Below are 24,694 nucleotides of genomic sequence, written 5' to 3' on the forward strand. Positions count from 1 at the left end.
CACTGTATCTGTTCAAAAAGTTGTTTTTTGCCCAAAAAACCTCAAGCAATTTCGCTCAACTTTCGCATCAAGACACTCGACTGCATCAAGACTCAACCGCATCAAGACATGACCACATCAATCAGTGTCTGGTTGCCAGGTGCACGCACCACACACGGGACTGGAGACATGGGAAATGTGAGATTGCCTAACTCATGGGAGAGTCGCTGGCGAGCTCCCAGCCATGGCCGTAAGGGCCACAGGTGGTCGAGCATCACATGATAGCAAGGCGGAGCATGCCTAAGACCGAACTACAGGAAGAGAATGACAAAGGAACAAGATCATAAAGGGACAGGAGGGTGGGTGAGCTTGAAGAGTGCTGCACAGAGCCAGCACGAGAGTGAGATGATGGTGAGAAGGGAGGAGAGGTGAGATGAGGCAAGTGATTGATGAGCTTGCTCACTTGCTGCGCAGCGACTTGCGCGAGCACGCGCAGGTCACGTGCCCCGTACTCCGATCACTGAAATACGTGTCTGTACCAAACACGACTCTAGACACTCGACTGCATCAAGACACACGACTGCATCAAGACACTCGACACTGTTATCCAATGTCATAGGACCAGGTGCGCAGAAGAAGAAGTGCCCTGTGCACGAATCATGGGATTGGGCAGACAAGTGGGTTTCAACAGAGTTTGCCAAGATTGGCAAAAGAGAGACCTTATGACCAAACTCATTGAGATCAGGAGAACAGAGGCTGTATGACAGATCTTGACAAAACCTGGCACAAGGAGCTGATCACACCGATCTCACAAGATATGCCACCTGTCATAGGAACGGATGGATGCACAGGAAGAACTGAAGTCAGATGAAGTGGCCATGCACAACAATTGTGGATTGGGCTACGAGAGGTTTCTGACAGAGATCAGCAAGATCAGTAGGACCAAAGGCCTTATGGCAGAACTTTTTGAGATCTGCAGTAGCAAAGGCCTTGCTACAGAATCCATCAGGATCAGTAGCATCCAGCTGGTAAGACAGATCTCATAGGGGATGCTGATCTCACAAATCTCACTGTGAGACAGATGTCAAGGACATTGGGGTCACCACCCTGATGAAGCAGGGGGGCTGACCTGACGATGAGCTCAGGACCAGGAGGATGGGAGAGATGAAGGGGGGTGTGAGTCACCACCCAGATGAAGTGGGAAAGGCCCCTATTGGTAATGAAACAGCACAAGGACTTCCCATCCACTAGGAGGAAGAGTCAAGAGGAGGAGGAGCAGTGTAGGAGGAGATCACAAGGGGAACAAGCATGGTCACTGGCAATATGGCAAGGACATTTATATAACATGCACTTGCTCCTCATCATGATGGTGTCAGGGGTCTCGCGCCTGAAACCCAGGTCGGTCTGTCGAGATACTCGGTGACTATCAAACTGTGCGACAGCTATTGTCTCAGTATCAGTGACTATCAAGTTGTGCAGTGACAGCAGGTGGTGTTCGTTGTATATACTATCGTAGGTTTCGGCTGACCTCTGTGGACACTCCGTTCAGGGGTAGCTTGGCATGATCAATATCAATGTTATGATGACACCAAGGTCTGGTGTGAGTGTTGATGATGATGAGGTTGATGGTGTTGGTGATGAGATTGGTGATGTCGATGATAATGAGGTTGATGGTGTTGGTGATAAGGTTGGTGGCGTCAACACAAGTGTCCAGTGTGTTGACTTGATGCTTGAAGTGATCCCCGGACTGCAGTGGACTACTGCCTTCGGTTCTATCTTGATCCGGACTGCTAACCTGCTATGGGCGCCTTCGGACATCAGGTAGTGGTGATACAACACACACACTACGATGAGGAGCAACCTTTGATGGATTGCTGCTATGCTGACTGAAACTAATATATACTTTTGCTGAAGTGATAACTAGTTATGGTGAGTAGAGTGGATGAGGATCCACTCGACCTATTGATGATGAGAAAGCATGGTTATATACCTCTTCTCAGCATCGCCAGCGATGCTGCTCCTGCTCTCTCTCCAGAGAGTACCTTCTTCATCGAGTACTGCTCAGGGGCCTCTCCTGCTTGGCACCCCTGTGCCTCTTGAGCTGTGTCGACTCCTTTGACACTGCTCCTCCTCCTCATGACCTGGTGTCGACTCCTTTGACACTGCTCCTTCTCCTTTGATCAGTGACAGTTCCTTTGGCTCTTGTCTCTCGAGCCCCTGAGTGGTAACCATCTGCATGCTCCTTGAGCTTGGTCCTCTTCGTGGCTGTGCCTGCTCCTTGAGCTTGGTCCTCTTCGTGGCTGTGCCTGCTCCTTGAGCTTGGTCCTCCTCGTGGCTGTGCTTGGCCCTTCTTTGCATGTGAGTCCGTAGGAGTCCATGGCCTCCATGGAGACTGCACTACAACCATGCTCTCTACTGATCTCGACTAGATCTTCGATACCTGTGCTCCTTCCATATGAACCCGTGACCCTCCTGCTTCTTGAGCATCCAGGCCCATGACACTGCTCAGGGGCCTCTCCTGCTTGGCACCCCTGTGCCTCTTGAGCTGTGTCGACTCCTTCGACACTGCTCCTCCTCCTCATGACCTGGTGTCGACTCCTTTGACACTGCTCCTTCTCCTTTGATCAGTGACAGTTCCTTTGGCTCTTGTCTCTCGAGCCCCTGAGTGGTAACCATCTGCATGCTCCTTGAGCTCAGTCCTCTTCATGGCTGTGCCTGCTCCTTGAGCTTGGTCCTCCTCGTGGCTGTGCTTGGCCCTCCTTTGCATGTGAGTCCATAGGAGTCCATGGTCTCCATGGAGACTGCACTACGACCATGCTCTCTACTGATCTCGACTAGATCTTCGATACCTGTGCTCCTTCCATATGAACCCATGACCCTCCTGCTTCTTGAGCATCCAGGCCCATGACAGATGGTTGAGTGGAGATCCATCCACTCTACACCATATCATACTAGCTATAACTTTCACATAAGTATACTTAGTAGTTTGTCAACAGTAGCAATTGTAAGACATTGCTCCTATCATAGCACATGTGTTGTATCAACACTCATTGACATCATCCAAAGGCAGTATTAACTGTGGTCCAGATATCAATCAACACCAAAGGCAGTTCATACTGTGGTCTGGCTCTCTTGATCATAGAACCAAAGGCAGTCATCCACTGCAGTCTGGGGATCACCTCTCATTCAATCAACACCCTGGACACTTGTGTAGGCATCAACATCATCATCAGCACCAGACCTTGGTGTCATTACCCAGTATCTACAGTTATTGCTTGTGCCAAGCAACCTCTGGATGGAGTGTCCACAGCAGTTAGTTGAAACCTGCAATAGCAATCAATCTATCACATATTCGAGTGAGAGAAGTCTGTAAGCGGTCGTGCACCAGAAACCAGATTGGGTGTTTCCAATTGGTATTGGTGAGGACAATCGAGTAAGATTTACTTGGGATGTTTCAACTAAATGTAACCAGATGGCTTCATACTGGTAGGTCTCGGCTGACCACCTTGAACACTCCATTCAGAGGTTGTGTGGCATGTCTGTTAATCTTTGGAGGGAGAGTAATACACTCTCCTTTACAGTATGAGTGTTTGTGGTACTGTTGCTAATGCTCTCTAACATCGTCTGGGCTGCGATATGCTTATCTCCTACAGAGGATGGGAGTTACTGGACTGCAGGTGTTGGACACTGCCTACAATAACTGACTGGACTGCAGATGTCGAGCAGACACCACCTACAGTAAGGGACTGGACCGCAGGTGTTGAGTAACATGTCATAGGAGCCGGATGCGCAGGAGGAAAAGAGGAAGTTGAAGTCATATGAAGGAGCGCAGGAATCGCAGTATCAGGCTACACGGGAGCTTAAGGGAGAATTCGCAGAGATGAGTAGGAGAAACGAGTCTATGGTATAGTTCATTGGGACCAGTAGGAGAGACAAGCCTATAGCATAACTCGCCAGGATCAGTAGGAACAAAGCTGTTACCACAGAGTTCAGTGGGGATTGCAATATCATGCTGAGTATGACAGGTCTCATGAGGATTGGTCAGGAAGGCACCCCATCACTGATATGACAAGGGGAGGATACCATACAAGGGGAGGACAGTTGCCACCATATGAAATAGGGACCTTGCACAACAATGAAGTCGATGCAAACAGATGGGTGCTAATGACAGGAGGGTAATGAACAGACAGATGCAAGTTGCCACTCAGATGAGGTGGGACTGACCCCTGATGATGATGAAGTAGCACGAGAACTGTCTGTCCATATGAAGCGAGAGAAGCAGCGAAGAAACAGCACCAAGAGGGTGGACAGGATAGGAAGGACAAGGAGGAGAAGCAGAGTTGATGAGGCCTCCCAGGGAAGGAGCAGTGTTGCAGGCAACATCACAGGGATGGTTATATAACCATGCTCCTCATCATAGCAAGTGAGTGGATCCCCATCCACTCTACACCATACATGACTAGTTATCACTTCAGCATAAGTATACATTAGTTTTAGTCAGCACAGTCACAAACAAGTAGATTGCATCCATTGTAGCAAGTGTGTTGTATCACTGCTCACTGATGTCCAAAGGTGGTTCATAGCAAACCAGCAGTCCAGATAACAATAGAACTGAAGGCAGTTGTCCATTGCAGTCTGGGCATCACCTCAAGCACTCAGTTGACACACTGGACACTTGTGTCAGCACTACCAAACATATCACTCACACCAGATCTTGGTGTAGTTGCAATACATTCATCATTATTGATTGTGCCAAGCTACCTCTGGATGGAGTGTCCACAGTGGTCAGTTGAAGCCTGCAATGGCAAAGCCATTACTGCATTTTTGGGCAAGAAAAGTGATAGTGATGTCTCCACTACATATCTCACCAAGAATTGTAATACCACAAGCACTGTCTCATATCTCGATGGAATTTGTAATAGATGCAGTTCTATTACAGATATCAGGTTTTGGGTGCATGACCGCTGACATAACACTGCCTACAGTTGACGCCTAACGGTGATACAACACACACGTTCAAGGTGTCATTGTAAAGCTCTGCTATTGCAATGATATGTAACTATGAGTCAAGTAAGAGTATGTAAAGTATAGAGTAGAGTGGATGAGGATCCACTCATATGCTATGGTAGAATGAGAGTATTTATGCATTCAATTGGTGTCACCTGTGACACCTCTCCTGCTCCTCCTGAGAGGCCTTTGTCCACTTTCGACACCCTCTCTCCTGCTGGCATCAACCCCTTTGATGCTGCACCTTGTCATGGGCCTGAATGCTCAAGAAGCAGGAGGGTCACTGGTTCATATGGAAGGAGCACAGGTATCGGAGATCTAGTCGATACCAGTAGAGAGCATGGTCGTAGTGCAGTCTCCATGGAGACCATGGACTCCTACAGACTCACATGCAAAGGAGGACCAAGCCCATATGCGAGGAGGGCCAGGCACAGCCATGAAGAGGACCAAGCTCAAGGAGCAGGCACAGCCACAAGGAGGACTGAGCTCAAAGAAGCATACAGATGGTTACCACTCAGGGGCTCAAGAGACAAGAGCCAAAGGAACCGTCACCAGTCAAAGGAGAAGGAGCAGTGTCGAAGGAGTCGACACCAGGTCCTGAGGAGGAGGAGCAGTGTTGAAGGAGTCAACACCACTCAGGAGGCACAGGGGTGCCAAACAAGCAGGATAGCAAGGAGGAGGAGCAGTGCTAGAGGGGCCCCTGTACAGTACTCGATGAAGAAGGTACTCTCTGGAGAGAGAGCAGGAGCAGTGTCACTGGCAACGCTGTGAAGAGGTATATAACCATACTTCTCATCATCAAAGGTCAAGTGGATCCTCATCCACTCTACACACATCATAACTAGTTATCACTTCAGCATAAGTATATATTAGCTTCAGTCAGCATAGTAGCAATCTATCAAGGTTGCTCCTCATTGTAGTGCATGTGTTGTATCACCACTACCTGACATCCGAAGGTGGCCCATAGCAGGTCAGCAGTCTGGATATAGATAGAACCAAAGGCAGTAGTCCACTGCAGTCTGGGGATCACTTCAAGCATCAAGTCAACACACTGGACACTCGTGTTGACACCACCAACCTTATCACCAACACCATCAACCTCATTATCATCAACAACCACCAACCTTATCACCAATGTCATCAACCTCATCATCATCAACACTCACACCAGACCTTGGTGTCATCATAACCTACATATTGATATTGATCGTGCCAAGCTACCCCTGAATGGAGTGTCCACAGAGGTCAGCCGAAACCTACGATAGTATATACAATGAACGCCACCTGCTGTCATCACACAACTTGATAGTCGCTGAGCAACTAGCTCATCGATACCAATACCGAGACAATAGCTGTCACACAGTTTGATAGTCACCGAGTATCTCGACAGACCGACCTGGGTTTCAGGCGCGAGACCCCTGACACACCTCTACTGTTTGCACAGCATATTGGTTTGTGTGACACTGCCCCTTTGCCTTCATGCTCTTTCTGCCTGGTGATGTGTGATGACCCCTTTGACACAGCTCCTCTTCCTCATAGCCAATCCCCAGTCTTCTTGACACTGCTCCTTCTCTCTTCACTGGCAACCACCTTCTTGTCCTTATCTTGTGAATCCCTTAGCCACCTGTTGGGCCCTGTGACCAAGTCCCTTGATCATGTGGTCACCCCTGTGCTTGGTCCTACATGGCTTATACACACATACCCCTTGAGTGGTAACCATCTGTGTGATACTGAGCTTGGACCCTGCTCCTGCATGTGGTTATCTCCATATGCTTCTCCTTCTAATGCTGGTATCTTCCTTCCTGAATCTCCCAATGCTTACTCATGATGGCTGACTTGCTGAGCCATGCTGATCAGGCTGATTCTGATCAATCCTTGTAAGATTAACCAGGATCCCAGAGTTCAGTTGATCCTGCAAATCATATGCACTACCAACCCGGTTAACTCATCGATTCCTGATGATTGCTGCCAATCAATTTGGTGCACACTTCATATGCTGACCCGCTGACCCTGTGACAAAGTCATAGAAGCCTTCTATGACAGATTTCAACAAGAGGGGGTATCAATTTTCGAGTGTTTTTAGAAACATGTGTTTCTCGATTTTGATGACTTTTTCCCATTTTTGAACACCCCTTTTAGGAGCATCCAAAAAACACATGTTTCCAAAAACACATTTGCAGCAAAGGTGGCAAATAATTCAATTTAACATGTCTGTTATCAAATTCATTGCTGGTAATGAAGGAGGGAAGCAAGTGGTTGCACTTCTGTGCATCCTCACTTCATTTGACACACAGTAATGAAGGACATGATGCACAGTAATGAAGGACATGATGCACAGTGATGAAGGACATGACACACCAGTGTGATGAAGTGAAGCAAGTGGATGCACATCCATGCATCTGCACTTCATTTTGGAGAGTGACAAAAAAGTGAGTCCATTTTACCAGGTCTGGAGGCATGTTTTCAAAAACATGTGTTTTTTCAACTTTAGGTGAGCTTACATAAGGTTTTTGTGCAAAATAAAAACTCGTCAAAATCGAGAAACACATGTTTCTAAAAACACTCGAAAATTGATACCCCCTAAGAATAATAATAACAGCCTTTTACCACATATCTCGTCAGGATCTGTAATAGTTGCATATCTACTACAGATATCAAATTTCAGGCATGAGACCCCTGACACAAAACAGCTTTTCAATCTTCCTTTTACCCAGCTACAGTACAGTCGTTTTTGATGAGGGGGCTGCTGTCAAAGCACCACATACAGTGTCATCTGTTGATGTTCACACCTTCTCACAATCAGCACACAAAGATGGGAGCCTTGGTGCCCCAAAGCTGAGGATCATACCCATAGCTGTCAAGTGCTGCAGCAGTGGTCAGGACAATACCTTTGGTTGTGAGAAGGATACCTGGGCTAAGATCTGCCTGCACAGCCAAAGAGGATGCCACTTCCTCAAGGACCATTGCAAGGCCATTTTACAATTGTATACAACCAAGCTCAAAGCTGGTCATAAGTGGGGCATCCAGCTGGACCAATATGGCAATTGATACTTTCTTCTTTGCTACAGTGTGCCAACATCTGTTGTTTCACAAGAGCAATATCTGAAGCAGGCCATTGTTGTCAAGTCTGTTGATCCTGGTGTCAGGACCCCATTTTCTGTGTATTCATCTGACAGCTGCATGCTCAATGCAGGCTCTCAAGACAACAGTATCTGCTTGGAGCAACTCTGCTGATGTAATGACAAGATCCAAAGCAGTCATCATCAGAGACATCAACCAAATCATCAACAGCTGCTGCCACTGTTGCAAACCACTTCTGATCCTCATTTATCTCAGCAAGTCCAAGCTCAGCCACAGGAAGCTTGCCAACACCATCCAGCCCTGCCATTTGCCTTGTCATCTGTGCAATGCTGCAAGCTTCAAAAGTGCTCAAAGAAGGTCCACAAAAAGCTGCAGCAGCTTATTGATGATCTACATTGCTGGATGGCAAACTTTCTAGCAATCTCATCTGACATTGTGGTCATGCCAAGGATGGAGGTTTGCAAGATGATACAAAGAAAGAATGGGAACTTGCACCAAAACACCTGTCAGAGGCTGCTGGGTTGAGGACACTGCACCTTTATTAATTGTTTGCTGGTCAAATGCCACAACATTGCTCATGATCCACACTATCTGCATAAATGTTGGCAGCCAACAGTGCTTCTTATACAACCAGAAGCATATACATCAAAGACCTGCACTTGGTGTGGCAATCTCAACCAAAGACTAGGTGCAAGTAAACAATTCTGATGCCCAACCTGCTGTCATGGGCCTGAATGCTCAAGAAGCAGGAGGGTCACTGGTTCATATGGAAGGAGCACAGGTATCAGAGATCTAGTTGATACCAGTAGAGAGCATGGTTGTAGTGCAGTCTCCATGGAGACCATGGACTCCTACGGACTCACATGCAAAGGAGGACTGGGCCCATATGTGAGGAGGGCCAGGCACAGCCACGAAGAGGACCAAGCTCAAGGAGCAGGCACAGCCACAAGGAGGACTGAGCTCAAAGAAGCATACAGATGGTTACCACTCAGGGGCTCGAGAGACAAGAGCCAAAGGAACTGTCACCAGTCAAAGGAGAAGGAGCAGTGTATAGGAAACCGGCAAGCAGGTCCTGAGGAGGAGGAGCAGTGTCGAAAGAGGCGACACCACTCAGGAGGCACAGGGGTGCCAAACAAGCAGGATAGCAAGGAGGAGGAGCAGTGTTGAAGGAGTTGACACAGCTCAAGAGGCACAAGGGTGCCAAGCAAGCAGGATAGCAAGGAGGAGGACAGGAGTGGTGCTAGGGGGGCCCCCTGTACAGTACTCGATGAAGAAGGTACTCTCTGGAGAGAGAGAGCAGGAGCAGTGTCACTGGCGACACTGTGAAGAGGTATATAACCATACTTTCTCATCATCAAAGGTCAAGTGGATCCTCATCCACTCTACACACATCATAACTAGTTATCACTTCAGCATAAGTATATATTAGTTTCAGTCAGCATAGTAGCAATCTATCAAGGTTGCTCCTCATTGTAGTGCATGTGTTGTATCACCACTACCTGATGTCTGAAGGTGGTTCATAGCAAAACCAGCAGTCCAGATTAAGATAGAACTGAAGGCAGTAGTCTACTGCAGTCTGGGGATCACTCCAAGCATCAGTCAACACACTGGACACTCGTGTTGATGCCACCAACCTTATCACCAACACCATCAACCTCATTATCATCAACACTCACCCACCTTATCACCAACACCATCAACCTCATCATCATCAACACTCACACCAGACCTTGGTGTCATCATAACCTATGTATTGGTATTGATCGTGCTGAGCTACCCCTGAACAGAGTGTCCACAGAGGTCAGCCAAAACCTATGTTAGTAGATACAACGAATGCCACCTGCTGTCATCACGCAACTTGATAGTCACTGAGTGACATAGCTCATTGAGACCGATACCAAGACAATAGCTGTTGCACAGTTTGATAGTCACCAAGTATCTCGACAGACCGACCTGGGTTTCAGGCGCGAGACCCCTGACATGGCTCTAGGGCAGATCCCAGCTAGACCAGCATGAGCCATAATCATATTGCAAATCCCACCAGAATCTGCAGTACACAAGGTCATAGGACATATTCCACAGAGATCAATGGCAAGGAGAATCACACAATAAATAGAGTAGTGGCAAGGATGGCTGGGGTTGCCACCAGATGAAGCAGGGGCCTTACATGGCATTGAAGTTGGCACCAGCAGGTGGGTGCTGACAACAGGGAGTAATGAGAAGGGGCAAGTTGCCACCCAGATGAGGTGGGACTGACCCCTGACAGAGAGGAGGCAATGGGAGGTCCATCCATCCACAAGGGACAAGGAAGCAGTGTCATTGAGGAGCATCGCAGGATGGATAAGGAGCCTAAGGGGGACAAGGAGGAGGAGAAGTGTCACAGGCAATGCTACACCAAAGGTATATAACCATGTCCCCTACCACAGCAAGTGAGTGGATCACCATCCACTCTACACCATACATTACTAGTTATAGCTTATCATAAGTATACATTAGTACTCAGTCAGCAAGTTGCAATCTCAATCAATTGCTCCCATTGTAGTGTGTGTGTTGTATCACTGCTCACTGACATCCAAAGGTGGTTCATAGAAACCTGCAGTCCAGATAATGATAGAACCAAAGGCAGTTGTCCACTGCAGTCCAGGGATCACCTCAAGCAATCAGTCAGCACACTGGACACTCATGTCAGTGCCACCAGCAAGCATACTCACACCAGACCTTGGTGTCATCATAATATATTCATTGTTATTGATTGTGCCGAGCTACCTCTGGATGGAGTGTCCACAGTGGTCAGTTGAAACCTGTCATAGCAAACTCACTACTACATCTTCAGGTGAGAAAAGTCATAGAGACTCCTCTACAACATATCTCAACAAGAATCATGATACCAAGCACTCTATTGCATATTTTGGCAGGATTTGTAATAGACACGATTCTATTACAGATATCAGGTTTTGGGCGCATGACCTCTGACAACTACCTTCTCCTTCCTCAGACATCTACTTAGCTGGTATGCTGGTGCAATACTGGGTGATTGGTCTGGTTTGAGCCAATATACCTGCTACCCTCTAACATATCATGGGCCCTGGGCATGGGGTCCTGCCTTCCTCTGGGGGTTAAGTGCGGGGCAGACATGTTTGGTGTGTCTGATCTGAATCTCTGCGAAAATGCCGTTGAATAATAGTCATCAATGATGCCACATGCTTGATGGCCGACTACTCGTGTCATTATAGCATTGTGTAATTTGTGAGAGTTGCAAATTGGACAACGGTCAAGTGGCGCTCTTTGACTGACTTTCATTGTAAATGCGGATCAATTCGTTGGTCCGCTTGCTCACGGAAGCGTCAAGCTTGATTTCGAAGTGCGTGAAAAGCGAGCAATTCGGTCGACATCGGAACATTCCGCCGGACATCGCTCCAGTCATCTGAATCACTTAGAGTCAGTTGATGTACACTTTCCGCGGATAAGGCTTGAACGGTGGGCATCAGTGCTTCCGAACCAAGTTTGCTTCATTTGGATTGCTTAATTCAATTGGATCAGTCTGAAAGGCGGGCAAACAGAACACATTCGAAAAGTTGAACTAGATCAGAAAGTTTCGTTATTGATCGTACAAGTAATACAAGGTGAAGATCGTAGCAATAAAAAGGTATCGAGCAACCTACCAATGAGGTGCTACATGGAATAAGCAAAGTAATGCAATCCAAAAGAGCCCAATGATTTACACGAGAGCGAAAAGGCAAAGGAGGATGTGTAGACGGGAGCAAAACTTTGTCTAGAAGAAGAAGTTCCAAACACGATTGTAGAGGGGCTTGGCCTTCTCCTCCTCGCGCTCGCGACGGAGAACCTCAACGGGGACGGGGTCGCGACGGCCAGTGCTAATGTCGATCTCGTCGATCTTGACAAACCTGGTGCGCTTGATGAGCTTGTAGGGGATGAGGAAGACAAGGACAACAACGGGGACCGAGATGAAGCCCTGGAAGAAAGCGTTGACACGGTCGGACTTGGACATCTCGCCTTCGCCAATGGGGAATACGGAGGTGTAGAAGGTGAAGACAATGACGAGGACGTTGAAAAAGGCACCGTAGACGGAACCCCAGACGCCGAAAGGTGACTTCCAAGGAAGTTCCTCGAGAGTGTGACCGTTACGAGCCCAAGCCATTCGGAAGCGGACGTGGGAAATGCAAATGCATAGCCAGCTAATGATGGTCGAGAGACCCGAGATGGCAAGGAGCCAGTTGAAAACGAGGTTGCGGGCGTTGTCGCCGGCGTAGATCAGGTAGCCGAGAAGACCGAAGATGAGCGAGATTCCAACGGCCGGAAGAGGGCGTCCCTGTCGGTCAATGTAGTTGAAGAAGCTGGGAGCCTGCCCTATGGTAGCCATGGCCTGGAGGGTACGGGAAGCGGCGTAAACAGCAGAGTTACCGACGGAAAGGACGGATATGAGGATAACGGCGTTCATTATCGAAGGCAGAACCTTGATGCCGGCGTTGTTAAAGGCGATAACGAAAGGTGAAGCCCTAGCATCGTATGAACCACTTCCAAGACGTTCGTTGTCAGAGGGGACGAGGGTGGTAACGATGAGGAGCGAGACGACGTAGAAGATGATAACACGCATGAAGATCTGCTTGGCGGCCTTGGGGATCTCCTTTCGTGCGTTGTGGGTCTCGGCGGCAGCAAGACCGATGAGCTCGGTACCGGCAAAGGCGAAAGCGGCCGTGACGAAGACGGAGGCGAAACCTTTGAAGCCGTTGTTGAAGGCACCGGGGTTGCTCCATGTGTCAAAGCCGTAGTACTTGCCGTCGGGACCACCACCAACGTTGATAACAACACCAGCAATGATGAAACCGATGACAGCGAGAACCTTGATGAGGGAGCCAAAGAATTCGAACTCACCATAACCTCGGACACCGAAGAGGTTGATGACAGTGATGATGATAAGGAAGATTGTGATCCATACACCTTTAGGAACGGTCTCGTTGGGATCCCAGTAAACGATGACGATAGAGGCGGCGACAAGTTCGAGAGGAAGGACAATGAGCCACTGGAGCCAGTAGTTGTAAGCCATGGCGAAACCAACGGCGGGGTCAATGAAACGAGTAGAGTAGGCAGCGAAGGAACCAGCGACGGGGAAGATAGCACCAAGCTCACCGAGAGCCATGACGACCATGAGAAGCATGACACCGATAAGGGCGAAATCGATCATGAGGAAACCAGGACCACCAGTGGCAAGGGCGCCACCGGAACCGATGAAGAGACCGGTACCAATAGAACCACCAAGGGCAATGAACTGAACATGACGACCGTGAAGGTTGCGCTTCAGGCCACCCTCAGCGCTGGGGTCACGGAAACCGGCAACAGCGTTGGACTCGTACTCCTTGGAGTCCTTCTCGCCATAAGCGGGGGATGAGTCGGAGGCGGTCTCGTCAGAGACCTCGGGCTTGAAGCCGTCCTTGAAATTTGTCCAAGCACCCATCTTGTGTAGAGTTGCGGTTAGGGGAGAGGCGAAGGAGGGGGAAGTTGATATCGAAACGAGAAGAGACAGAGGAATGGCGACGAGAGGGTGGCAGGTTATATGGGATGTGCCATGTGAGGGTCGAAATGTGCCACCAAGGAGGGTCAAGGTGAGTGACAGCAAGCGAAGGCGGGGGGATGTGGCACGCAACAGAAGCATTCGAGCAGGAAAGAACAGGGGCTGGCCAATGAGGGCGAAGGGGGCGTAGACTCAAAGATAACCAGAACCCACAATAAGGGGGGGGGGGGGGGGGCAAATGGGCACAAGGGCAGAGATTATGGAAACCGCTTCTGAATTCCGGGCGCTGCTTGCCGGCGAGTGAAGCGGAAGCAGAAGCGAGCGAGCAAGCAAGAAGGAAGAAGAACAAACCGGCAAGGCCGTCTCATGGTCGATTTCCAGGCACGACAGACAGAACGACAGGCCACATCCCGCTCGAGACCCATGTTTTGATTCGGAGAGCTCCGAAAGATATGGCCAAAGAATAAAAAATAAAAATAAAAAGATAAAAAAATAAAAATGAACGATAATAAAACCCTCTCACCCTCTTTTCTCCCTGGCCCTTCTCGGATAAGCCACGGAGCGGTGACCTTCTTGCACTCAAGCTTGCGTTGGCAATGCTACATGTTTGAGCCATATCTAAGGTCTGCTCATGCTGAGAAAGCAGGAGCTGTTGAGAGGAAGAGGAGTGAACCACGCGCAAGGGGATTCGAAGCAAGAACTGTCAAACACGAAAACAGTGCAGAGATACAGAAGTCGAACATCAAACAGTAGCGGGCAATCGCAGCAAATGTTCCCGAGGGCACCAATGAAGTGGGAGCAACGAAGTTGAGCGTTATCTTGCTTGCTTGCTTTGATTGCAATTTGCGGTACCACATCACACTACACCCAGGCTCACGATTCGTGTCTGTGCGCGTCCAATCACGCGAGAGAAGGATGGCGAGGCCGAAGATGCAGCTCTGTTGCGCTCGTCTTTGATGCTTAGAGATGTGGCTGCTGCTGCAAACGACGACGGGCAATCACCGAAAACTCGCCTTCTCATTGGGTGGTGTCGGTGAGCAGCCGAATGTACGAGTGTGTGGCAACAGACAGACACTCACGCGTGCAAGGGGAAGGGGAAGAGTGGAAGGAAAGGGCAAAGGTCAAGACCGGCAAGTGAACGACGGGTGAATCACAGAAGCTCAACCAGCCAAGAAAAAGCTCGGCTTTCATGTAAGGCGACTCAGCAGTAGGATAGAGCCACATGAGAGGAAAAAAAGCTTTGCTAACTTAGTGCCGGTAACCGCATCAAGCCAGTGCGGTTGATATGGATAAGGAGCAAAGGAGCAAAGGAGCAAAGGAGCAAAAAAAAAAAAAAAAAAAAAAAAAAAAAAAAAGATGAAAAAAAAAAGAAAAGAAAAAGCAGCTGGATTCCATGCGTCTGATAGGTTAGCAAGCAAGCCGACGGGCAAGCGAAGAGAGGCGAGGTCAACACCAAAGTCGGGGTGAACCAGTCATAATGCCCACCGATAAAGGCAGCAGCTCCATCGACACGCGAGCAAATCGCAGGCTTGAAGGGCAGAGGACAGAGAGTTTTGCCAAGTGGCTGACAGGACATTCCTGCTGCAGCTAATTCGAACTTTTTGTTTGAATCACCTTGATTTTACGCGAGCAAGTTCTGGGTAACTCACCGCTTGCTCAGCACTCGACCCTAATTGGCTCGCTCTGCCTGCCTGCCTGTGTTGTGCCACGCGGGTTGACCAAGCGCTAAATATTCTCGCCTTGAATCGCCTAATCTTGTCCATTGCCGTCTCGGCGAGGTTCGACGTCCGTGTGTGTGCGCGCGCGGTGTGTGTTGTAACGCGGAAAGGTGGGCCTCAACGATAAGCGTTCATGCTGCTCATCTCGCTCAAGGCGTACAGATGGGGGGGGGAAGAATTCCGATGGATGGCAAGCTTGCTTGTGATTGGCTTGACCAACATTTAGACCACTGAAATCTAATTCGATTCGACGATGCGATCAAACTGCTAAAGCCAGAATAGAACGGGCTTCGAAACAAGCACTACAGTGCCCGCCTTGCGAAGAATTCCATCAGACAGGTCGAGCTGCGCGGAACTTTGCCAGCTTGCTGCACCTTGTAGATTGCATGCATTGCGGAGTTGATACGCTTTTGAGCAACCAACAAAGCAACAACACAGCCCTACAGTCCGGCAATACAGTCTGGCACTACAGTCCATGCATTCCTCTCTTCTTCTTGAATGGGCCAATTTCAATCAAATTCGTCAAAATCGCCGTTTCCCTCGTCCTTTGATTAGTGAGCTTCCTCATCGTCATGTGGCTTGACCCTTGGTCATTCTCGCTTCTTCTCGCCAGTGGATTCAGCGACCTCGTGAACAGTGATGGAGTGGCTTCCTGTGAATCGCTTCTAAGTCGCCACTTGCCGAAATCAGGGTGGACGGCGACCGCTCATTCGACTGCCAAGGCATGGGGGAAACTCCCCTTGTCCCCACCATTGACTGCCGAGCGGATAGATGCAAACCCGTTTTCCCCATGTTACACAAGCCGAACACCGTCTGTGACTGCCCTATCTATCGCTTCATGGCACCTCTCTTCTGGCGATTGCAGGGACAGATAACATAAGAAAGATACAGACCATGTCGTTGTGAGTCAGGAGAAGCAATGGCTTTATGCCTCGGACGACCCTCTTTCATCCGCTCCTCCCCGTCTTGCTTGTCTTGGCACCTTCCATCCGACCGTCGGTGCTATCTTTCGGTACTCGACCCTTGGGTCTTCCAACTCTCAACACATACACTCAGGACAAGCAGAGGGAAGCGAGGTCAGGAACACGGGCGGCCGGACCCTTCGGCCTGTCAATCGCTTGGCCCATAGAGCTTCATTCCAATTCAAATAGCTCACAATCGACCTGGATCCCTTGGCTTGATGGTCTGCGGTGTCAAGTGACGAGCCGTTCCTTTGGTCGTGTAGAGTGCGCCGGAGTCGGAACCGGAGGCTTTTCCCCACCTTTCAGAAGGGTGCTGATCAAGCCCTTCATTGGTCGGCCCCAATTCAGCGTCGATGTTGAAAACCCTCCCGCATTGCCTGTCAGGTTGCTTGTCCATGTCAGGTCATGTGAGGAACCCATCCATATGTCTCTGATTAAGGCTCAAAGCTGATACAGCAGTGTTCAAAGGCGCCAAGCTTGTCTCTGAGGCTGTGCGTCGATGTCACCTTGATCAGTGCTCACATCTGTTGCCTTTGCCGGGCTGATACCCGGCCCCCTTCACAACGCGATCCTCCCTTCTCATTCGTCCGTTTCGCTCATGTCGTCCTGTTATTGGTCCAACTGGACGTTGGTGACTACTGTTACCCCACACATTCATCAGACTGAGAGGTCTACGATCCGGAAAGGGCCTTCTACCGTCATCTCACTCTTACGACCGCATGGTCAGGCACGCAAAGTCACAAGCTCGCCCCTGTCAGCCGCCCTACACTGCTGTATCACAAGCCACTTTCATGTTCCCTTACTACACTGGTCGCTCTGTCCATGATGTCCACATGTCCTGACAGCAGTGCCCATGGACACTAGATCCCATGAATATTGAGCTCTGACCCGGCCCTTTCCCGAGGCAATCCTCCCTCTTCTTCCAAATTTCTCTGGGCATGGCTATATTGCATCGGTCCACCGCTACTACCGACCGGCTATCCTTTCCGTTCAACATCCCTTTCACTTCTTCCAAAGATCTTCCTCCCTCCCTTTCGTTCGCTTTTGCCATTCGATGCTACAGCTAATCGTATCGTCCCAATCATGTCTGACGGATGTGCCAACGCAATATGATTGACTGACCCCACACAAATGATAATGCAATCCTTTCCCGCACTCTCATGCAATGATACCAGATCACGCCATGATGCCAAGATACGCACGCTCATGTGCAAGGTCCGATGCAAACCCAGGATCTTACTTTTCGCGTTGCACCCCCAGAACCCTTTTTTCCATTCTCCCCTTCACTCGAGTGTCACATGAGCATCTAAGACCTGACAACAAACGTAAGAGTAGTAATTGCAATGATGGAATCGGAACAATGTGATTGGATATACAGGAACAAGCTACGGAGGCGGAAACGTTGACGTGACCAAAGGTGATGAGTTGGCAGGTGTACCCTTCTTCGACTTCGAATATTGGATTGCTCGATACGGTGAAGCAAGTGGACTTCCAACTCGACGTTTCGGACTGCCCGAAGGTGAGGATCCTCCAGATACCGAGCCTCCATCCGGGCCGACAGACCCTCCTCGAGCTATCCCGTCAAGTCCCCTGGCGGGGGTCATCCTGTTTTGCAACGAGATTCTCCTCGACCTTGGCTTGTTAGGTGTCGATGCTTCGCTTCCCATCGTCATGGAAGACGAGTCGATCGACATACTTGCTGCATCTCCATCTGCCTCGCTGGGCGCGTACGAGTTCATCGAAACATCACCGCTCAGCTCGCTGCGAGATAGCTTGTGCTGCAACTGACGCTTTTGCTGCTGTACAAGAAACGACTGGATACGCTTGTTGGGTGACGACGTCTGACGGATCTTGGCCAACAGCTCCTGCTTTCGACGCATCTTCTCGGCTTCTTCCTTGTCTAACCTTTCCTTTTCGGCCAGCCTCTCTGGCTCTTGGAAGGATAGCAGCTTCTTTGCTTTCGCATCCTCCCACTCTTCCTTCGTCAGCCATTTGTGCACCACAACCTGATGCGATTCTTTCGCCATTGGGTGTAGAGAGTCGCGTGGCATCCGATACTTGGACCGCCATTCAAGTACATCGCTCCCACGCTGCAGCTCATGCGTCTCGGGGTGTATGCGCCAGCGCAGACCCTCGAAGTCGACCCACTCTTCGCCAGGTTGCCGGTCGTCCGAAGTGTCAGCCTGTCGTTTGCCTTGCCTTGACTTTGACTGTGATGAAGGTGGATCGTGAACGGGGACGAAATCGATCATCGCCTCCTCGGGTAGTGCGATTTCGAAATCGAGAGAGGAACTAGGATCCACATCCTTGTTGACGGTTCGCGATCTCTTCGAGCTGTGAGGTTGGGGTAGTGCGTGCTCCTCATCGTCGCTTGTGTCGATGCTTTGTTCGGTGTCTGAGAGGTCCAGCTCGTCCGCTTCGCGCTTCTTCGCTGTCGAACGTGCTGCATTCTGGAGTGATTGCAGGTCGTCACTGCGAGCCTTGGTATTGCCTCCGTTTGGACGCTGAGAGTGTGCTTTCACCTCTGCGTTCTCGTTCTCGTCTTCGTCCATACCCTCTGCATCGGAGCCTGTGGCTGTTGAAGCGGCATCAGACATCTCCTCATCTGTGAGACTTTGTTCTGCACCGAAAGTACCGGGAATCGATACTTTGGACACTTTGTTGCTATCTGAAGCGACAGTATCTTGTTCCGAGATTTCAGAGTTTGATGGCGAAGCCGAATGGCTCCGTTTGAGCCTTCGTCGATTACTCGGTCTTTCTTGCGCTTTGTGAGAGTCCTTTGCCGGACTCTGCCTCCTGATTGTTGGTGATTTGAGCTCTCTTTGAGACGAGCTCCTTTCATCAACGCTTTGTTTGACGGGAGATGGACTGCGTAAAGGATTAGAAGATCTGTGCTGCGCTGGCCTGTATCGGCTGCTCTGCGTAGATGTAGACACGGCACTGCTTGTGAGAGTATCTTTGAGGTATCCGGGCAACGTCCCAGGAATACCTGACAGGCGCGCAGCGGCTTCTTGATCGATGCTCGCATGTGATCTTGATGGTGTCATCCCAGAGGACCGCTTCTTGACCGGTGTGCAAAGCAGTTCTCCCCGCCTCTGTTGTGATCGACGAGAAAGTGCATCTGCTCGAGCTATCGCGAACGGTCGATTGTCGTCGTCTGGAATGCCCGCCGCTCGTCTGCGATCACGAATGAACTCTGCCTTCTTGCGCGAGAACTGAATGCGTTGATACGCGTTGTGCGCAAAGTAAACTACAACCGCCAGGATCAGCCAACGGAGGATAGACATCCTGCTGCCGTTGCTCGCACGCTTTGCGACTGAGATAAGCGTAGCAGTGGCGGAGATCCTTCGAGTGGGTGGTGTTAGATAGCACAAAAGTTGCGATTGAAACGCGACTGAGCAAACAGGGTCCAACGCATTGATCAAACAAAAAATTTATATTTCTTCATACTGCAGATACACTTCCGAATTCCGAGCTATTCTGCACCATGGTCTGTGCTCAGTATGTTGCTCCCAAACTGGGATCAATGAGGTAGGATTTCGCTTTTCTGTCTTGCTCACGAGGAGCTCACGCACACTGCCACACAGCAGGCATCAGCAAAGGTACAAAACAATGGTCATGTTGAGAAGAGAAAAGTCAGGAGCAGATTCAAGCGGTCGACACGGCCTCTTGACGCAGCTAAATGACAGGCAGATAGGTAGCAGGCAGATAGCTAGCAGGAAAACACGGCCAGCGCTCTAAAAATTCAGGCGGCTTCGTTTAGCCGTGTTCAATCATCCCTATCCCCACACGCGGAAGTAGCGGGGTTTAGCCGTGCCTCTTCGGTCATCAAAAGCATCGTCGATCTTCTCCTCTCATCAGCCTTGCTGTGTAACCACCATCTAAGCATCCTCTCTTGCTCTCCTTCAGTTCTTACACGATAGATATGTCCTCACAAGCAAATGGTGATACGTACGGTGTCCCCGGTACAGGTGCCGGTGGAGGCTCCAAGTACAAGCCTTTCAAACAAGAAGAAGCAAAAAGACCCGAATTCGACCCTACTTTGTCCTACGCCCTGACCAAAGCACCTCAAGTCGACTTCAAAGCTGGCCAAGGTCTCAACTCACATCCCAAGTCGGCGTCCTTCGCTGCGGATGACGCCGAGTACCACGTCATTCAAATCGGCAAGACCAACGTCTCATCGGCAACGATGTACAAGCTCATGGTCTCCTCTATCGCTCCCCGTCCGGTGGCACTCGTCACAACGCTCAACGAGAATGGATCGCCCAACCTTGCCCCTATCAGTTGGTATCAAATGGTATCGCAAGATCCAGCCATGGTTATGATTTCCTTCGGAGGCAGCGAAAATAGGCGAAAGGACAGCGAGAACAACATCAAGCGGCTCAACGAGTTTTCCATTTCTTCATCTTCCGAACCATACGCAGAAGCACTCAACTTTGCATCTGTGGACTGTCCTTCGGGCGTCAGCGAGTATGCTTTGTCAGGCCTCACACCGGTCAAGAGTAAGGTGATCAAGACTCCCCGCGTCAAGGAGTCGCCAATGTCAATGGAGTGTGAGGTGGAGTACACCCGTGACATCCACAATGCTCAGGGCAAGCACACCACTACTCTTGTCCTGGGTCACGTACGTGTCATGCACATTCGCAAAGACATGATCAATCCCCAGACCGGTGCTGTTGACGCTGCCAAGACTCTTCCCATCACCCGTATTGGCGGCCTGCAGTATGCCCGCACTTCGGTAGGCTACGAGCTGGAAAGGCCTAAGTGGGACGTCATCAAGGACCGACCTGACGTCAAGGCTGCGCTTGAGAAGGGACCAAAACCGTGGTTCGAGAACAAGGATGAGGTGCTAGAGTCCTACCCTTGATGCTCGATCGTTCACATTCACTGTATAGGCTTCCTTGGAATGGTATCATGTTTAGATTGCAGTTGCAATGTGCTATGAAGACTTTTGTGCGATGGCAAGGAAGTTGTCGTACTTTTTACCATCCTTGACGAATTGAGCTGACTTGCCCATGTTGACGAGTCTGAGACCTGCTGCAGTGAAGAAGTCTTCCATCTCAGGGTCGGTGAATCCGCCTCTGTGAGCAATGACGTTCTCATGCTTGTGGCTGGCATGTCCATGATCATGATCGTGTCCGTGATGGTCACTGTGACCGTGAAAGTGGTCATGCCTGTGCCCATGTCCATGATGATGGTGTCGGTGCTGATCGGACTGTTCATCAGGCTTGGCATCAAAGTCTTCGATCTGTTTGTGTAACCCATCTTCCTGCTCGAACGTCCTTGGTGCGGTGTGAAATTCGGCTGACTTCTCTGTCTTGATCAGATCCACCACCGCCAAGTGTCCGCCTGGCTTGAGATAGCTAGCGAGCACTTGCGTCAACTTCTTTGGATCGCTGATGTGATGGTAAGCATTCGTGCAAGTGATGACGTCGAATTGCTTTCCCTCCAGTTCGCCACCAGATGAGCCTTCAGCAAGGACGTCAGCGACGACAGGAACAATGTTATCGATGCGATTAGAAGAGTTTTTCTGAGCATCCAACTTCTTGCGCAGCTGCTGGATCATCGCCTCGGACTGGTCTACTGCTGTGACCGACTTGCATTGTGGGGCGACCAACATGGCAAGCAAACCGGTGCCAGCAGCAAAATCCATCAACTCCGTAGAGGAGGACCTGATACCGGGTACTCTTGAGAGGATGTTGGAAGCATTGGTCTTGGCGACATCAATGACCATTCCTCGGCCCATGTTGTCATACTCGGCGGCGGTGAGCTCGTAGAAAGCCTTGTTGGCTTCTGTGATCAGTTGATGGTTATGCTTTGATTCCGTCATTTTCGGTGTGTGCTCTTGAACTCTGCCTTCTTGCGCGAGAACTGAATGCGTTGATACGTGTTGTGCGCAAAGTAAGCTACGACCGCCAGGATCAGCCAACGGAGGATAGACATCCTGCTGCCGTTGCTCGCACGCTTTGCGACTGAGATATGTGAAAAGTAAAGACGTTTGAGCCCCGATAACTGGCTATCGGGGAGAGTCTAAGTACGATGTCACTGCTGCTTTAAGATAGAAACATGTATACTCAATTGGCTGAGTGAACATGGCAAGAGCCTAGCACTCCCAGCTTGATATATATACAGCACATGCATAAACTGTCCCATAATTTTACATGTCACCACACATCACTCTAATGCTCAATAGCCATATGTTGTATTGCCACACTGTCTGATATCATCTGAAAGCCCTGCTTCTTCTCTCCAAGACTGTGGAGTTGATATTGACATTGACTAAAAAAATTGTGCTATGAAGAAGAGCTGAATTTTATTTTATTGTGGGACAGTTTATGGAGCATGCTGCCAAATAGCAACACTGCTCCATTCCTGACCTTGTGGGCTTTTGACTACAATGAAACTTGCATTGTAACTTGGTGGGCGCCTTCATATACATTGAAAGTAGTGACATGGAATGTTTCAGCTCAATCAGATGACTGTGAGCAATCTGGTGGTGCTTCCAGTCTGATGCCATCATATCTATACCATCATGCTGAAAACCACCCCAGAGAAGTGCCAATCAGCACTCTTTCACCTCCAAAATGGGGAATCTACCTGATCAGTTGCCAAGCAACTTGGTTTGAGCAAGTCTACTGTGAATTGCATCAGCAAAAGCACCTCAGCTGATGTTCCAAAGTCAAAGGGGGGCCCCCCAAGAAAACTCCAGCCTTGTCATGTTTGCTTCCTGGACCACTATTTCGAGCCCAATTCCACCTCAACAGTCAGGAAAGTGTCATAGGAGCCAGATGCGCAGGAGGTAAGAAGAAGTTGAAGTCATATGAAGGAGTGCAGGAATTGCAGGAATGGGCTACATGAGAGCTTAAGGGAGAGTTTGCTGAGATCAGTAGGAGAAACGATCCTATGGCATAATTTGTTGGGATCAGTAGGAGAAACAATCCTATGGCATAACTCATTGGGATCAGTAGGAACAAAGTCATTACCACAGAGTTCAGTGGGAATCATAATATCACACAGAGTATGACAGGTCTCACAAGGATCAGTCAGGGAGGCACCCCATTGCTGATACAACAAGGAGAGGATACTGTACAAGGGGAGGACACCACCAGATGAAGCAGGGGTCTGGCATGATGATGAAGTGGTGCCAACAGGTGGGCACCAATGACCAGAGGATGATGAAAGGGGGTGCAAGTTGCCACTCAGATGAAGTGGGACTGGCCCCTAATGGAGATGAGACAGCACAAGGCCCATCCAACCACAGGAGGCAAGGGAAGTGATGCCAATGAGTGGCATCACAAGAGGGATGGGGAGGATAGTAGGGAGGAGGAGGAGGAGCTGTGTTGTGGGCAACACTACAAGAAAGGTATATAACCATGCTCCCCATCATAGGAGAAGAGTGGATTGCCATCCACTTTACACCATACACAACTAGTTATCACTTCACATAAGTATACATTAGTTTCCAGTCAGCAAAGTTGCAATCAAGTAGATTGCTTCCATTGTAGTGCATGTGTTGTATCACTGCTCACTGATGTCTGAAGGCAGTTCATAGCAAACCAGCAGTCCAGATAACAATAGAACCAAAGGCAGTTGTCCATTGTGGTCTGGGGATCACCTCAAGCACTCAGTTGACACACTGGACACTTGTGTCAGCACTACCAAACATATCACTCACACCAGACCTTGGTGTAGTTGCAATACATTCATTGTTATTGATCATGCCAAGTGTCATGGGCCTGAATGCTCAAGAAGCAGGAGGGTCACTGGTTCATATGGAAGGAGCACAGGTATCGAAGATCTAGTCGATACCATTAGAGAGCATGGTCATAGTGCAGTCTCCATGGAGGCCATGGACTCCTATGGACTCACATGCAAAGGAGGACTGAGCCCATATGTGAGGAGGGCCAGGCACAGCCACAAAGAGGACCAAGCTCAAGGAGCATGCAGATGGTTACCACTCAGGGGCTCGAGAGACAAGAGTCAAAGGAACTGTCACCGGTCAAAGGAGAAGGAGCAGTGTATAGGACACTGGCAAGCAGGTCCTGAGGAGGAGGAGCAGTGTCGAAGGAGTCGACACCACTCAGGAGGCACAGGGGTGCCAAACAAGCAGCAGGATAGCAAGGAGGAGGAGCAGTGTCGAAGGAGTCGACACAGCTCAAGAGGCACAGGGGTGCCAAGCAAGCAGGAGAGGCCCCTGAACAGTACTCGATGAAGAAGGTACTCTCTGGAGAGAGAGCAGGAGCAGCATCGCTGGCGATGCTGTGAAGAGGTATATAACCATGCTTTCTCATCATCAAAGGTCGAGTGGATCTGTCAGGGGTCTCGCGCCTGAAACCCAGGTCGGTCTGTCGAGATACTCGGTGACTATCAAACTGCACGACAGCTATTGTCTCGGTATCTGTCTCGAGCTAGTTGTT

At 49.7% G+C, this 24,694-nt stretch overlaps 6 protein-coding genes across 6 annotated transcripts; 3 read left to right on the forward strand and 3 right to left on the reverse strand.

The window, feature by feature from the left end:
* Nucleotides 1-303: 303 nt before the first annotated feature.
* UHO2_01214 (uncharacterized protein) lies at nucleotides 304-705 on the forward strand (the record flags this gene model as incomplete). The annotated part of the gene is made up of 2 exons (XM_041553682.1): nucleotides 304-390; nucleotides 454-705. The coding sequence occupies 2 exons, from the start codon at nucleotides 304-306 to the stop codon at nucleotides 703-705; spliced, it is 339 nt and encodes a 112-aa protein (XP_041409616.1).
* An 856-nt stretch (nucleotides 706-1,561) lies between these two features.
* On the forward strand, nucleotides 1,562-1,804 carry UHO2_01215 (uncharacterized protein; the record flags this gene model as incomplete). Its single annotated transcript, XM_041553683.1, has 1 exon — nucleotides 1,562-1,804. One exon carries the CDS (start codon nucleotides 1,562-1,564, stop codon nucleotides 1,802-1,804), a length of 243 nt encoding a protein of 80 aa, XP_041409617.1.
* Nucleotides 1,805-11,839: 10,035 nt separating this feature from the next.
* UHO2_01216 (putative GAP1 - amino acid transport protein) lies at nucleotides 11,840-13,540 on the reverse strand (the record flags this gene model as incomplete). Its single annotated transcript, XM_041553684.1, has 1 exon — nucleotides 11,840-13,540. One exon carries the CDS (start codon nucleotides 13,538-13,540, stop codon nucleotides 11,840-11,842), a length of 1,701 nt encoding a protein of 566 aa, XP_041409618.1.
* A 4,122-nt stretch (nucleotides 13,541-17,662) lies between these two features.
* UHO2_01217 (uncharacterized protein) lies at nucleotides 17,663-19,564 on the reverse strand (the record flags this gene model as incomplete). The annotated part of the gene is made up of 1 exon (XM_041553685.1): nucleotides 17,663-19,564. One exon carries the CDS (start codon nucleotides 19,562-19,564, stop codon nucleotides 17,663-17,665), a length of 1,902 nt encoding a protein of 633 aa, XP_041409619.1.
* A 638-nt stretch (nucleotides 19,565-20,202) lies between these two features.
* UHO2_01218 (uncharacterized protein) lies at nucleotides 20,203-21,144 on the forward strand (the record flags this gene model as incomplete). Its single annotated transcript, XM_041553686.1, has 1 exon — nucleotides 20,203-21,144. One exon carries the CDS (start codon nucleotides 20,203-20,205, stop codon nucleotides 21,142-21,144), a length of 942 nt encoding a protein of 313 aa, XP_041409620.1.
* Nucleotides 21,145-21,216: 72 nt separating this feature from the next.
* UHO2_01219 (uncharacterized protein) lies at nucleotides 21,217-22,107 on the reverse strand (the record flags this gene model as incomplete). The annotated part of the gene is made up of 1 exon (XM_041553687.1): nucleotides 21,217-22,107. One exon carries the CDS (start codon nucleotides 22,105-22,107, stop codon nucleotides 21,217-21,219), a length of 891 nt encoding a protein of 296 aa, XP_041409621.1.
* Nucleotides 22,108-24,694: the final 2,587 nt, after the last annotated feature.

Source organism: Ustilago hordei (genome assembly GCF_900519145.1).
Source record: "Ustilago hordei strain Uho2 genome assembly, contig: UHO2_contig_02, whole genome shotgun sequence".
In the NCBI taxonomy this organism is placed as follows: domain Eukaryota; kingdom Fungi; phylum Basidiomycota; class Ustilaginomycetes; order Ustilaginales; family Ustilaginaceae; genus Ustilago; species Ustilago hordei.